This window comes from Pipra filicauda, unplaced genomic scaffold (genome assembly GCF_003945595.2).
Source record: "Pipra filicauda isolate LSUMZ 115617 unplaced genomic scaffold, ASM394559v2 scaffold64_size3178608_pilon, whole genome shotgun sequence".
In the NCBI taxonomy this organism is placed as follows: domain Eukaryota; kingdom Metazoa; phylum Chordata; class Aves; order Passeriformes; family Pipridae; genus Pipra; species Pipra filicauda.
The window spans coordinates 1072951-1088858 of NW_024104809.1; the positions used below are offsets into that span (position 1 = coordinate 1072951).

At 36.8% G+C, this 15908-nt stretch overlaps 1 protein-coding gene across 1 annotated transcript in view; it reads left to right on the forward strand.

The window, feature by feature from the left end:
* The first annotated feature begins 3946 nt into the window (after positions 1–3946).
* Positions 3947–15908, forward strand: part of CFAP44 (cilia and flagella associated protein 44) — a 38496-nt gene continuing 26534 nt past the window's right edge. The window contains exons 1-11 of the mRNA XM_039388437.1: positions 3947–4036; positions 5660–5828; positions 6871–7033; positions 8060–8162; positions 8478–8694; positions 10114–10228; positions 10761–10925; positions 11894–12049; positions 12667–12714; positions 13783–13882; positions 15169–15263. Coding sequence (XP_039244371.1) covers positions 3958–4036; positions 5660–5828; positions 6871–7033; positions 8060–8162; positions 8478–8694; positions 10114–10228; positions 10761–10925; positions 11894–12049; positions 12667–12714; positions 13783–13882; positions 15169–15263 — 1410 coding nt within the window. The 5' untranslated portion in view covers positions 3947–3957. The remainder of the gene's footprint in view (positions 4037–5659; positions 5829–6870; positions 7034–8059; positions 8163–8477; positions 8695–10113; positions 10229–10760; positions 10926–11893; positions 12050–12666; positions 12715–13782; positions 13883–15168; positions 15264–15908) is intronic.

Consider the following 15908-nt stretch of genomic DNA (forward strand, 5'->3'; position numbering starts at 1 on the left):
ACTTGTTTTCTCTCTCTGATGGGGGGAAAAAGAGACAATGGGGCTATGGTAAAGACAGTGTGTCTAGATCCAGCTTTGTAGCTTTTTCCTTACTGTCTCAGTCTCTGACTAGTAAATAATTTATAGACTTCACTGTTGTGAGAATTGATATCTTCTCTTATTCTCCTTGCTCTCAAGTCTTCTAGCTGTTGTAAAAGAGACAGCAATGTCCTCTCATACAGAATTTTTTTCCTTGGGATCTTAGGTTGCTTGCCTAAAACTGACTTTCATTACTAATTCTGTAGTAATGCTGATGGATAATGATTAACAGACAGCACTGTTTAGCTATGCCTGATTTACACTTAGATATTTTTCTTTGTGTGTATAAGCACTAAAAGACTTCAATATTTTTTGAGTGAACTCAAAAAATTTTTGCAGAACTCTCCTCCTTGCACATTTTGTGCTCATCAGCAGCCCAATAAATTGCTGATGTACTCTGATGTGGTCTGAAGGCTAAAAGGAATGCTAAGAGAGTTTTTCACTGGTCTGCTGTTTTTCATAAAGAAATGGAAGATTCAGAAAAAAAGTGCTGAGGAGACAGGAGACTGTATTTGAAAGTGAGTTAAATGAGCAGGACTTGGCAGATGGGGAGAAATCTGACACATCCAAAGCAGAGCTAGACTTGAAGAAGATGCCTCATCCTGGAAGAGATGATTAATATGCAGTTCCTCTTGGCAGACACCCCTCATGACAGACAAATTTTGCAGCCATATTTTAGGCCAGTGTTACCTCCTGGTCAGAAAGAGCAGAGTGTGGTAGCCTTTAAGGATCACAGTGCAACGCTAAGAGGAGTCAGGATTGGAAGTCCTGGGACAAACTGAATTCTTTCATGTGGAATAAAGACAAAGGAGTAATACACAAGGCAATATCTCCTGAAAGAAAGACCAAGTGTCTTTTTTTTTTTTTTTCAAAACCCACCAGTGGCCAAAGCTCTTCTACAAAAAATGGCATATTTTAGGGTGAACCAAAAAATAAAATCCTGAAGAAGTAGCACCATGTAGAGATTAATTTTTAATCTCTTCATTGTTGCTGGTACTAATAGCACTGCAGTTATGTTTAGCATTAATAGTTCCCTATTTCTACATATCCTGGATTAATGGACAGAATTGTCACACTTCTGTAGATGTAAAAGCTGATAGGTGAAGCCTTTTAAGCACATTTGCTTAATAGTAGGGCAGAGACAGCTTAAAATAACTATTAGATATGTTCTGTTTCTACAGTAAAACTATAGACTGCATTTTGATCATTATTTAATTTGATGTATTTTATGCAATTGAAGCGTCAGTCACAGGGTTTATGAAAGCAAGAACTGCATTTATGAGGCTTACACATTTAAACATCTTTTTTTCTGAAAAGATGAAAAGTGTAGGATGACAAACTAGGAAGAAAGTGGTGTCATCTCACTGAATTTGTTTATGTGTTACCAAATAAACACCCATTTCATTTAATTATGCTGTATTTGAATAAATGAGACAGTTGTCTGAGATGAGAATATTTGAGAAGCTCCCATATGTAGGGATTCTGTGTGGGAGCAAAATTGCCAAAAACATTTTAGTTTTGAAATAACCGAAAGCATATACCAGAATGAACACATTTCTCCATTCTGTGGCCTTTGAGAACACAAGCTGAGAGAAAGGCAATTTGAAAGAAAATGAAGCTTTGTTGAAATTCACAGTTTGCAGCACCGGCCACTGAAACAAGGAAAACCGGAATTCACTCCTGATTGAGTTCTTATAAATGGTGGAACTGATGTGGATCTGGTACAGTGTTTCAAGTCAGTGTCTTGATTTACTAGGACTGAAGGAAAAATATGCTGCCCTGGTCAGGTGTTGGCAGAAAAATTCTAACTGCTAACTTGTTTTTTCCCCACTAGATTTGTCACACCAGTTCTACTTGCCACTGTCTCAGTTTTCAGTATCAAAAACCTTAATTCTTTCTGATTTAGGAAATCTGTCTCAAAAAAAACATACAGGAGAGGAAAATCAACACTCAGAGAAATGCGTGTTTTTGGCATGGTGAACCCGCACATAAATTTTCTGGATCAGCCAACTCATGAAACCCACAATCTGCAGCCAAAGTAGACATGTTACCCCCTTGAGCCAGCTCTGAGTCTTTAAATTCAAAGTTTGTTTTGGCACAGTGCTTGAACGCTATCACAATAATATGCACAATGGACATTGCAATAGATTTCTTTAACTAGAGCCCAGATATCAATGCAGGTGGAAATGTTCATACCCTCTTTCAGCCTAAAGCATTTTCCAGATAGGAATTAATTTATAATGAAAACTATGATAGTCTTAATTTTTAGAAGATAAATGATTTCTAATTAGCTACAATAATTTGAAATTTTATAGCTCTTTTCTCTATGGATATCAAAACACTTTGCTAAGATGGGTAAGTATTATTATCTCATTTTTCACAGGAGATAACTGAGACAGCCAGAGGTGAAATGGCTGATACAAATTGTACACGTCATTACTGGGTTTGGAATTAGAATTCAGGTCTCTGAACACTGCTATATATTTATGCAAATAGTCTACAACTATTTCTTCAACTTCAGTGATATCAGTTTTGGTACCCCATTAAAAACTCATGAATTTCATTTAAATATATTGAAATATATTGCAATTGTTTTCATTTGTTTTCTAAATGTAAAACTTTGTGAATGTCTATTTTCAAGTTTTTGTCAGCACTGCTGAGGGATAAAAGCTCATTCGTAATTTTTAAGTGAGATTATGCAGGAAAGTCAGACTCTGGCACAGACTCAGAATCCTTGGATGAAGATTGGATATCTAATGACAAGAATGACATATCTACCATATTTCTTTGTCCTCATTGACCTTCTATAGGATGTCATTATGTTTGGGCATTTTGCCTTTCCTGAAATATCTGAAAAGTCTGAAATTCCTCTAAATGTCTTTTCCCAAATGGATTCTGACCCAAACCCAGAAATAGGAAATGCATATTTAGGAACTTTTCCTTGTTATCAGTCATGCTTACAAATAAAGAGAGATCTGCTTGCATCCTGCCTATATTTCATATTCTGAATATTTAGGTTTCTTTATGTTCAACTTCTGAATTTTCTGATTTCTGATAGTTTATAACTGTAATATCTGTAAAAAATTGCTCCAATGTTCATTTTAAGGTGTTTTATTTGAAAATGGAGAACACCTTTGAAATCGGAAGGTAGAACAAAATTAGAATAAGAGCAATCCTTACGCTTTTTTTGCTTCTTTCTGAGACTTTTATAAAAATGGTCAATGTTTTGGGTTTTTATATGAAAAATTTGGACATTTTCCACTCCAGAGGATAATAGTAACTAGTGAAATTGTAGCACTCTGAAAGTGGTAGTCTGAAAGATGAAAAATCATGTGTGGGGAGGTGTTATTAAACTGTTTAAAATTTTCAAATTTTCTAAAATTGTGTTAACTTCTTAAATTAATTTTCTATTATTATAGAATGTGTTGAAGAAAAGATGATTTTTTTCTTAAAGATTCATCTCTCTTGCTTTTCCATTCGAGATATTAGACACTCTCAGAATGTGTACATCCTGATAGTTTAGTGAAGTCCACCAGAAAGGTGAAAAAATAGTCTTGTTGTCTCAAAAACAGGTCTCCCCACACAGTATATTAAAGAGAAGCCCAAAACATTTAAATCAGTTTAAATCAGCTCACAGTATTTAGATAAAAGTCTTTCTATAGCACTGTATGCAAAGCCTGGAGTCCTGAAACCTGAACCAATTAATTCACTTTACAAAGTAAGACATATCTCTGGGTTATCCATGTTTGTGTACAGACAGAAGGCAAATATTATCTTTGGGAATCTCAAAGCATTGGAGAGGAAATGAAAATAGTCTAAATGGCAGATGAATGCAAAAATTGTAAAGGTTCCTCCTCACCACCACCAGGTACAGAGGACATGCCATCTTTTCCAAGGGAACAGGAGGGAGATGATGAGGAACCAACAGAAGATGAACAGGAAGATCCTAGTGGTGTCCGTGAGTATTTTTGCCCATTATATAGTGATTTCAGTACTGAACCTACAGTAGCTTCTGTCTTCTCCCACCACTAACTGTTTCCTTAATAGTAAGTGTTCATCTCCAGTTTCTGCTCTTGGTGTTGCCCAATTTTATTTTGACTCTGGTCAAAGTGAAGTTCTGGGCTAACCACTGTACCTGCAGTTCCTGCTGTCCCTCAGCTCACAAAGTCCCTCCCCTGAAAGTTTTTGTTGCTTAGGCCTGTCTCTGTAGCTAATGCTGCAATAAGGTTGTTGACTCCACCAGACTCTTTCAGCCAGAGGCCCGTATTTCTCTTTTTAACATCTTTTTCATCTTGCAGTGCCTGTCCAGTGTCTATTTCAGATGTCCTGCGTGTCATCTAACATACAACATCTAGGTAGCGTGGATAACAAAATCCGCTTTGGAAGAATCTTTTTATGTATCACTGCATTACTTTTGGCATTTGTTTGATCTTTCTATTATACCTTTTTTCCTGTTATAGGATGTGTTTCTTTCCTTCCCCTAAATTTTAAATTACTGTTTTTTGGAAGCAAGTTTCTCCGTACACTTAATGCTAACAGCAGGAAGTCCATTGTTGGACAGATGGGATTTTTTTACTACTGCAGACCTATGTATTTATTTAACAAGGCATGTGTGAGCAAAGAAGACCAAGAAATTCATACCTAGGAGAGTGATCCCAATTATACTTTGCGGAAGAAAACAAAAATAGTATTCCAAAGGAATCACCAACTGCAGAGGAGCAGAAGGAAGTGGAGCAAGTTGAGTCAGACACTGAGAGCATTGCTGAGTACTGCTGTCCACTGAGGAGATGTTGGCACAAACTTAAAAACCCCAGTACTTTCTAGTTTTCATTTTTTTCACTGTTACTATTATGAACAGCATCTCAGCCAGTGCCATCAAGTTACAGTGACTGAGCTTCTCTGCTCTCCTTCGGTTGACTTAACTTTGCTCTTTCCCATGGCTGGTCTCTGATCCCTTTGGTTGTTTCTCATGGAACACCTAGGAGAGAAAAAGGTGAGGACAGCATGAAAAGCTTACAAAATAGATAATGGGGATTTGTCCTGAGATATCCAACTGGAAACTACTTTCAACAAATGCTTACTACTAGTTGGAGGTTAAGTTGATGGCACTGTGCATTGCAATCTAACAAAGAACTACCCTGGGTCACATATTATCAGTGTGCCTTTTTGAGGACAATGGTGTCTTCTTGTGGTGTGTTATATGTGGTTTTACTAATTGTTTTGTACAACAATGTGCATTCAATAGCTGTTGAAAAGAGACACTCAAATTTATTTGGTTTCTAAAGCTGAGACCTAAAGCAAACCTCAACTGAGCTGCTTTGGTAAGTCTTTAAGTTTTAAAATCAATGTTCTTAAAACAGTCTCAGAATTTTTCTGCCAGAGAGAGAATTTGTTACAGATCGTCCCAGGACCAGTAGTTACTAAGACAAGGCACCCCTGTTTTGAGCCATGAAGTACTTGGTACTCTGTCAAAGAAGGCAAAGGATGTGTGACTCCTCCCCTTTTGAGGTTAGGTGGAAATATCAGCAAGAAACTTAAATTTATGGTGAATATAAATTTCCATTATGTTCCCATTTCTGAGATGCTGAAGGTGAGTCAGAAGATCAAGGGAAGAGTGAAGTACCCTTGGAAAAGCCTGAGGAGGTAAAAAGGAAACTCTCGGAAACCTTCTGCTATAATTATGAAGATATACGTTCACGACCATTTGTCACTGAAAACTCTGAGATACCCATTAACCTCCTTACTCTTAAGTATCCTTTCTGTTGAGTTTGTGCAAATTCAAAGCTAATGATATTTAATATGTGCTCTTAAAAATGTATTTGTCAAATTTGAAATAGCCTATGTGGCATTAGTGGAATGCCTTTGGTTGAGACACAGGTAAGAATCCTGACCAGTTATGGTTCTGGGTGAATTTAATCTTAGACATTGTCTTGATCTCAAACATTTCTTACTAGACAAGGTGCTTACTATCATAAGTACTCCTGTAGAACTAGATCATGGACAAGCTAATGTGACCAGGCGGAAGACTAGCATAAGAATGTCCACTGCAAAGCTCTCCCTTTCTGTGTAGCCACACAAGAAACTGAGGGGAGGGCAGAAGAGCTGTTGTGTAGCTCATAGTTCCTCACAGAACTACTAAGGGAGAAGTGAGAAAGAAACCAGGTAGATTTGTAGTCTGGTGCTCAGAAGATCTAAACTGGTAGAATGAAGGAAATGATGCCCATCAATTAAGAGCTACAATAAATCCTGTGCTAGGTATGGTCAAGTAGGATATGATACGTGACTTCTGTGTGTGCTGCTGGTTTTCTCTGTAAACATAGTTCAGTTGCTGTTGAAGACTGGATTTTCCCTTGTCTACATCTGCCTATAAATGTTTAAGAAGTGAGCTTGAAAGCTGCCTTGGTTTGATCTCTTGGTTTGCTCTCTCTGTTTGTGGAACAGTTTCTAGTAATCTGATGCACATCTCTCACATTTGTTTGAAAAGAGAACATGGATAGAATATGAATTCCTTGCAGCTTCAAAGGATCCAACAGAAGCAAGAGATGTGGCCTGTGGTGGAGATGAAAGGATGGAATGTGAACTTTAGAAGGCCTTCACTTGTGCCTTCCTCTCACTTATAGAGGCATAATATATTTTTTCACTGTATACGGAAGAAAACTATCTCCTGCCATCAGGCTTTTAGTCACTAGTTTCAGTATTCCCATTTCAGTTTCAGTTTAAGCATTCCTATCCACTTAGTAAACTTTTCTAGAAAGGCAGTGTCTAATCTTTTCCTTATTGGACTGTTCCCAGATATTCTTTTGGATATGAGTCTACCAGAACCGTAAACCTGCAGATGATGGATAGCCAAAAACTGCTGTATATAGCAGGCAACCAGGTGGTGATCCAGGATCTGAAAACTAAATCTCAGAGATATCTCCGGAGCAGCAGTGGTGGTGGAATTGGATTTATCGCAGTATGGCTCTTGTTTCTTGCTTTAGAATGCTGGTCACTTTCTGGGAAAAAAAATGTTTGCTTGGTTGCCAGATATGGGAGATTTCTACAGCTGCACATGCATATATGTAAGAAAGTGTAGTACTGAGTAGAGGAGTGTGTGAACCATGCAGTGTAGGCTACTCATCCCACCACTATAATTGGCAGAGGATAAATATCTGCACACCTCAATCCTAGGCTCAGGTACCTAAAAAGACTGACAAGTGCCAGCTGGGATTAATTTTAATTAATAAAATAAAATTGATTTCATTTTAATTAATTTAATTTCTTGTTTAAACCTTTTGGCTCATAGCAACTCTTATTTTTTAACACTTAATCTGTCCTAGTCATAGTGATACTAGTATTAAAATTTAGAAAATCAAGTTCCTATACAAGTGAAGATAAAAAGTATCTGGTTTCACTCTAGTGAACTTACCAAGAGCTTGAACTTTCAAGTGCTATCTCTGAATTTGAACCACCTTCCCCTGTGAAAGCTCTGCCATCTCTCAGTTTTATTTCACATGAGCAAGGCTTTCAGATTACCAGCCTCAGACTGTTCTGCTTCATTGTAAGCAGCCTTTTCTGGGGAATAAGTGTACATTTTTACATCTTCAGAATAGTGTCGTTCTGGATGGCTTTTCGGCAGCTGTCTGCTGAAGTTGATGGCTGCAGAAGTAAATGGCTGCTGACACAAATGCTGCTATGGAAAGATTAGCTAGTGAGGGTTGAGGTAGGAATAGTAAAAGAATGCATCATAAAGCAGGTTATTTCACATTTTGTCATGGCACCGAATATATGTGCAATACACCATTTTGTGTGCATAGTGGCTTCATTCTTATGTTGAGCAATAGATTAGCAGTTGTTCAGAATAAATGCACAGAAAAATGCAAACTAGAATTTATGGGAGTATATTTTGACTACTAAGTGAGAAAATACAATAACTCAATAACTAGCAGGATAGAGACAAAGGTGTCATTACAGCATGCAACAGGACTTTTGCTTTTTCAAGGCACACCCTACTAAGCAGTACTTTGCAGTAGGAGAAAAAGGAAAGAAACCAAACCTTATCATCTACAAATATCCTTCACTGAGGCCCTACAGAATACTTCAAGGTAGTGTAAAAAGTTCTGTTTTCATTTTACACAGACGGGCTAGTGTTTATAGATCTCAGCAGATGGAGTAGTGGGTCACTTGAAGTTTAGAAGGAAATACAATGTTTAAATCCTTCACAGCAAAAATAGAAAACACTGGTTTCAAGCTTTTTCATTATTGCATGGGAGGAAACTTTTATTTGGTAGATAGCCAACCAAGAGCTATTAACTATTGAAAAAATAATTGCAGTGAAAATTGAGCTCCTTCTGAGTAGATTTTCATATTGTTTCTACCTCTTTCCTGTGCATATGTATTGAGGTTGTACATTTCTTCAGGTGGAACAGAGAAAGCCTACGTTTTTGGTGATTTCAACCGTGCTGGCACTTTGTTGGCCACTGTTGGGAGCAGCCCTGACTACATGCTGACTATTTGGGACTGGAAACAAGAAGAGATTGTGTTGAGGTCAAAAGCTTTTGCACAGGATGTTTACAAGGTCAGATTTTCTGCTGAGAATGAAGAGCATCTAACTACATCTGGATCAGGACACATCAAGTAAGTTTACTGATTAGGATTAATACATATCACCTCTGAAGTCATAATATATAGAAGATGACTAACAGGAATGTATCATTGGCAAACATGGACCAATGAGGAATGCTATTTTACCTGGGCATTACAATTACAAAAATGGGGAAGTTCAAATCCTTCAACCAGTCAAACAAACCTTTTAACACCTTCAGTGTCCAAAAAGGGTGATGCTTGATGTTAAATGTCAGTACCACTGGCTCCATTCTTGTAATTTCAACAAGCACTGGGGAGAAGTAATAAAAATATTTATATATACATGTCTTCTAGCTGGTAACATAGCATATATGCCTTCTGTGCCTTCTGGGCTTTCTACCTTTTGCAAAGTCATCTGCTGTTTGGGCAGCCATTAGAGCTGGTTGCCAAGTCAACGATCAGAAACCCTCTGATCCCACCAAAAGCCTCCAAGGAAGGCTTACCAAAGATATTCTTCCCTTCTCTGATAAGTTCATGGATCCTAATAAAAAATAAACAAGAACTTTAAGCTCTAGTTTTGTATTCTGTATTTATCCAGTACTCAATGTTAACACAGCAGAGACTTAAGATATGAATGTGATTCTATTGTAATAAAAATGATACCTTTAAAATTGGAATGCATCTAAAGTTTCTTGGAATTTAGACAGAGGAATCAGATCAAAATCTGTGATTTGCTTTATAGTGGAGTTGCAAGGTGGGTCTGAAATAGCAAATTACTTATTTAGACCCAGAGCGAATGTGGTTTAGAATGCATTATTTATGGAAATCTGACAAAACAAACTCTCCTGTAAACTTTCTTTTGAGCTAAAATGCTATGAATAAACTCTGACACAGCTTTTATGACATGATAAACATGACCTTTCACCCAAATGTGATCTCAAATTTCAATTTCCAACACTGTCTTAAAGGTAATGTCTTCTGCACACACAGTGTATGATCCCTAATTGCAGTAGATGTTAATTTTTCTGTAATGCAGTAACTTAAAAAGAACTATTAAGACCTAGGATAAAACCTTTGGCTTGGTAAGGTTTTATAGTACAGTTCAAGTCCACGAGAGTACTTGTATGACATTTGGTGAGGACCTTAGTCCCTTAGATTTACAAGGCTGAGCATGGGTTGTAGCTGGAAAGATGTAGCAGTTGATTTTACACTTCTTAATTTTAAATTGTAATTTAATCTTCATTCTGCCCATTCCAAATGCTTTTCCTAGCTTTTTCATAGGCGTTGTATAGGGAAATATTAGTTAGTAGTTACAAAGCTTTATTTCATTTTCAAAAGAAAAAACACAAGTTCTCCTGTGAAAAATAGTAATAAATGAACAGCCTTAGTAACAGTATTGAAATATCTAAGAGGGACTGGAGAGTGTGTAAGAAATCTTATATCAGAGAGTGATATTTTTTCTCTACTCAGGTTCTGGAAGATGGCTCTCACATTAACTGGTCTCAAGTTACAAGGAGCTTTGGGCAGGTTTGGAAAAACAGCAGTGTCCGACATTTTAGGTTTTGTGGAGCTCCCCGATGGGAAGGTAAGTAAGAAAAAATGACAAAAAGAAAAAGATTTTGTATTCCCTCTTAGGTTTTGATATAAAGTTTACTACGTAAATTGGAGAATTACTATTTGATTCAAAGTGATTTGAATTAAAGCCTCGATGATAATAGAGGCTCTTGCTTTGATCATATAACATTGGCATTAATTAACCCCAAACCTGTCTGGCTTTATAATAATTGAAAAATATGGTTAGTGCTGTAATTCACAGATTAAAGATCTCTGTTGGCTTAGAGCTGAGGGTCTTCTAATGGGGTAGTGAAAACATTAGTTTACAGAAATACAAAGACTGTTAGTCCTAATCTTTAACCATTTCAGTGCATGCAAATTATGTCACATTGCTAAAAGGTTGAACCTTCTCACCCCTTATATTTTCTCTTGCGAATATCTGTACATTGCTATTGATTTAATGCTTTCATGGAAGGAAGGCACAAATGTTAACTGGGTTCTTGCCAGTATTTCTGCACAATTAAGTGCACATGCTTATGTGCTTATCTTCATTTGCATTGAAGGTTGTCTCAGGAACTGAGTGGGGCAACTTGCTGCTTTGGGAAGGGGGCCTCATTAAAGTAGAGCTCTGTCGAGAGGGACACCAGCCCTGTCACCATGGCCCTGTCAACCAGTTAGTTCTTGAGGAGGGAGAACTTATCAGTGTTGGAAAAGATGGGTTCATTCGGGTGAGTTTTCCTTCTGCTCTGCCTTTAGGTATGCAAATATATGGTCAACAGGTAAAGGTTACATATTTCCTTTGGCAGGTTTTTGGAGGAAATTTTGAAGTGTAGTTTCTGAAAATGAATTTTTAAAACAAACAAAATAGGAGCACATCTCCACAGTGTATGTTTGAATTGGACAGCATTCACAAAGTCTTCCCCGTTTAACAATAATAAGTAAATCACCTTTTGCTTTAGTAAATCAAAGTGATTTTCAGCTGTTCTTTACCAGTTTTGTTCTTGCCTGCATTCTAACATTTTTTTCACATGTAGTTTTTGTCATTCTTTAAAATTTTCAGGACTATCGATGCATGTGGTGTTATTTAGAAAATAAATAATAAACTACAGGAATATTTGAAATTAATTTTCTGAGTATTTGAAAGCTCAGATTATTAACATTAAAATTACACAGAAATTAACTAAGCATTTTCTTTGCCTGCTCTTTAAGGGAAGACATGATGGGTCTTCTGCTGGTGTGTGAAATGACCCAGATAATCAATGGGAAACTGACTGTTATAGACAGTGGATGGTTTCAAACGCCCTAGAGTTTTTGTTGTTGTTGTTGTGTTTTATAAGTTGGTATTACCCCATTAGGAAAATACACTTGATTATAAACGTACTGTCCTTATCCCACAGAGCAGAACATGGATGTGTTATATTTCCCATTCTTTTGTTCTGCCTCAGCAATGCCGAGAGCCCACACATATCATTTACTCTCTATAGTTCTGAAGCTGCCGTGTATAGCTCTGCTAGGGCCAGGGCTGAATTTAAGCTACTGTCACTGTTCTAAGTTACATTCAAAGCAGTGATTTTGCTTTCTTATAATTTTGAATTTCTGTATCAATTGTGTATGAAAACAACCTGGCCTTACAAAAAAAAAGTGTTATTTTGTTTTTGTTTTTGTTTTTTTTTTAAATGCTTCCAATTCCATGAAGGTGTGGAACTTTGAGATAATAGATGGTGCTGATTCTGTGGATGAAACAGGGTTACTGGAGGTGGAGCCTATGAATGAACTTTGTGTTGGCAAGAATGTCAGCCTGAATTTCATGTCAAAAGTTCAGGACCAGGGACAGACTGTTTGGTACGCTCAGGTAAGATGCACTCAAGTACAAATATCTCTGTGGTAACAGCAGGAGTCCATTACAAATCAGTGCATTTCTTTTTGGTAGAGTTGAATCTTCTTCTGGATATATAGAAATTTCTCTCTCTCTCTCTCAGTCTCTCTCTCCCCTCACATATATAATTTTATTATTTCAAACACTGAAACAGGCTTCCTAAAGAGGTGGTTTGTGTTCCAAGCCTGTCAGTGTTTAAGAGGCATTTAAGAGAACAGTGCCCTTAATAATATGCTTTAACTTTTGGTCAGCCCTAAAGTGGCCGTGTAGTTGGACTAGATGATCCTGGTACGTCCCTCCCAGCTGAATTATGCTATGTTATGCTATGCTGTGTTTTTAGTGTATAGTAACACGTGAGACTCTAGCTTTCAGAGCCGGAACTGCATAAAAATAGAAAAATGCCAAAAAGTATTGTCCAAGTTCTGTTACCATGATCTGATGGATGGGATGCATAGGACCAACATCATCACATTTAGTCATTTCTGTTTCACAGTGATATTTGTTAAGGAATTTTTAAGTGTGCAGTTTTATTTCTAAATTGAGTCTGAAAATATTCAGATTCAAATTTACACGTTTTGTTTTTCCTTCTGTAGGATACAAATGGAGCAATCTGGAAGCTGGATTTGACTTTTTCAAATATGGTAAGCTTGTTTTTTCTTTCTTCTGATTTTTTCAGTTCCTTTGTAATAGGAAGCATATCCTATTGCATCCTTTAAATATACTGGTTGCATCTGCAATAAAATTTGTGTTTTATGAAGTTGCTCAGTTGAAAATTTTAGCATTGAAACATATTTTTTTTCATTAAAAATTTTAAGTGTAATTGATTATAAGGATTGTGCAGGATTATAAAGAGTAATTTGATTTTTGATTACTGAAATTTTGGCTGCCAAATTCAAGCTACTTTAAAGAAGTTTTATTTGCATAAACTGCTAACTGAAAGTTGCATGGATGCAGGAAATGAAGGACTGTTGATATAGCCTATCTAAATAGGTGTTTGAAACAATCCTTATTGTTGTCTCTAAATGACAGAAAGAACTAGAAAAAACAAGGAGAAGATGAAACACACTTGACATGTTTTAGCCTACTGGTAACCAGTGTTACTGCTGGAGATGTTTTTGATGGAGAAATAGATGACATTGGTGAAAAAAGGGGGCATTTAATTTTTGCTCCCAAGCATATTAAAGTAAACGGGAACAACCCCATGAGTGGAATAAAATTCTGTTGTGAAAAGTAAAATATGTTCCAAGAATTTTATGGTGAATAAAGACTTACAAACCGTACTATAAAAACTAATGTAAAAAATGTATAGCAAAACCTAGAATTCCTTGGATGATGAATGATTTCCCAGGCAGCATAAGCTCAAACTTGAGAGCATTTTCTTTGCCTTCAGAGCAACAGCTCATTGTTTAAAACATTAATTCCAAGCCTCAAACCACTTAACAGAAGGCATTCCACTTTATATTCACATAGAAAATGATGGACTTTTTAAATGAACAAAATGTTCCTGTGCTAATTTTGCTCATGATCTTCTTATGAACATTTAAATAAAATAAAGGGAATTGCATATAGATATCTCGTGCTTGCCAGATTTTGTTCACACAAAGAGCACCTGTCTAGATTTTCCAGGTTTGCCAGAAATGACCGGTACTGCCTTGTAAGTGCAGCTGTAGAATGTAGCAGAATTCCTCTTCTTCTGTTTTGCACTGCAGACCCATGATCCAGAGTGCCTGTGTACCTTTCACTCTGGGAGGGTTGAGGCCATTAGTGTCTCTCCCATTACATACCTTATGGCTACCACAGCTCTTGACCGTAAGTGCGCTATTTCTTTCCTCTCATACCACTGTCATTCTTGGTTTCGAAGAGCAGTGATGCTTGGTTTGGAACTGTTCTGTTTTATACTGAAGTTGTGTATTTGCTCTTGCAAAGTCACTTTCTGCACAGTTCTTTAATAGTTGAAGCAAATAAATCATTAATGTTTTGAAACAATTCACTGAGACTGCTTCATCCCAAAAACGCGGGATTTTAGCAACAGACGTTTTTAATAGGAAACACTGTAAATTCTGTTTGTTCTGAAGGAACATCTGAAAATCTGAGACATCTGGTTTGAATAACAGCACTTGTATTCAAGACTCTGGATTGATAAGTGTTGGGATTTTTGTTTTGTAAGGGATTACATACACCTCTAGCATTATGTAAGCCATTGTGAATATGAATATTTGTGTCTTTCTTAGAAAATGCAGTAACTATTATGCTCTCAACAACAGATAACATGTAGTTATAGACATAGTTATTTAACTTGTATAAATATTGCCATTTAGGCCTCTCACTGTTAGCTTTTTTTGTGCTTTGAAACAAGAACAGCTGGCCAGAACATTAACAATGTCATCAATGTCATTTACACTGCTCAGAAAATGCTACAAGGTCTTTTAATTCAATTTTTGTTAGTAGTATCTTGTAATTTGTCTGTATTTTACAATGCAATGTCTTCTAGCCTGAAGACAAACTCCTACCAGTTGAACAAATGACACTTTGGATATATGCCAGCTGGAATAGAATTTTATGCAAACCAAAATGTGTGCCTGCGAATCTGTTAATTTTACCTCTGGTGAAACTGGATCTTCTGTGGACAATCTCCCATTTTCATTAATTTGAACGTTGTCCTCCCTTTAAATGTTTTCCTCCCTAGGCAATCCCAAGTAGTAGCATATCGTCTTTTCCTATGTTGTCAGTACAGATACTCCTTACAGTATGCCACAGTTCTGTGCTTACTTGAAAATTACATGTGGATGGTCAGCATGGAACTTCTTATTACAATCCTTAACCTCGACAACTCTTGTTTCTGTGTAAGTTAAAGAGTGAAGAAAGAATATGTTTTGTTCATGAACACCATGCTAGCTGTAGGACTCTGTAACCATCGATCATGTCTTTCCAGGCAGGCATTTTGTTACTCAAAAGAGAAAAAAATACATTCTATCCAGTTTTTAATTCAAATAAATAGACAGTTCTCCATAAATCCTAACATGTAAGGGATACTGTAAGTTATATAGTAAGTGATATTGCAAGAAAGAAATTCTTACTGTCTTATTTCCACACAGGGTCAGTGCGTATCTATGATTTCAGCAGCCACACTGAACTGAGTGAAATTAAGTTTAAACAGGGAGGAACAGCACTGACATGGGCACCATACGTTGTGAGTTTTTGCTAGCATATTAACAAAAATTCATAAAGGGGCCTGTGAGCCTGCCAGCATCAAGAAAGCTGCTCACCAAACAAGGCATGAAAGAGGTCACTGTTAGGCTATGGTGGAATGTACTGTAGTAGTATATATATAATTTTGTGGAGTAGTATGTATGTATATAGTATGTGTACAGTTTGGCTTTACTATGGATTATCAGGTATCCTACTTTGTGTCTTCCTGAGATTGTAAAATCAGATCTCAGTGTGCAGTCTGCAAAGTAGTCTTAGTTTATAGACTGACAGCTTCTATTTAACCCACGCAGGGTAATTGTCAATTAACACAAGTTAGTCAACACATTTTGAAATGACAGCCTAGACAATCCACAAACATTTGGAGATAAATCATAAAAAACTGTTGCCAGAACTGATCATTTGTGGAGTGTGGAGTCTATCGCTTTTCGACATATTTGCTAATTTTAATTAAAATAGTGTCTAGTTATGTTCTTGAGGAAATGTAGCAAGCCTGGTGGATTAATTATAAGCAAGTTTAGGAGGAAAGTACTTACTTGAATTTTTAAGGTGAGGGTTACACTGGGAGAGTGCTTTTTAAATACAATTCTGGCCATGCAGCCTTTCTGGGATGCTGTTAGGTGATGAC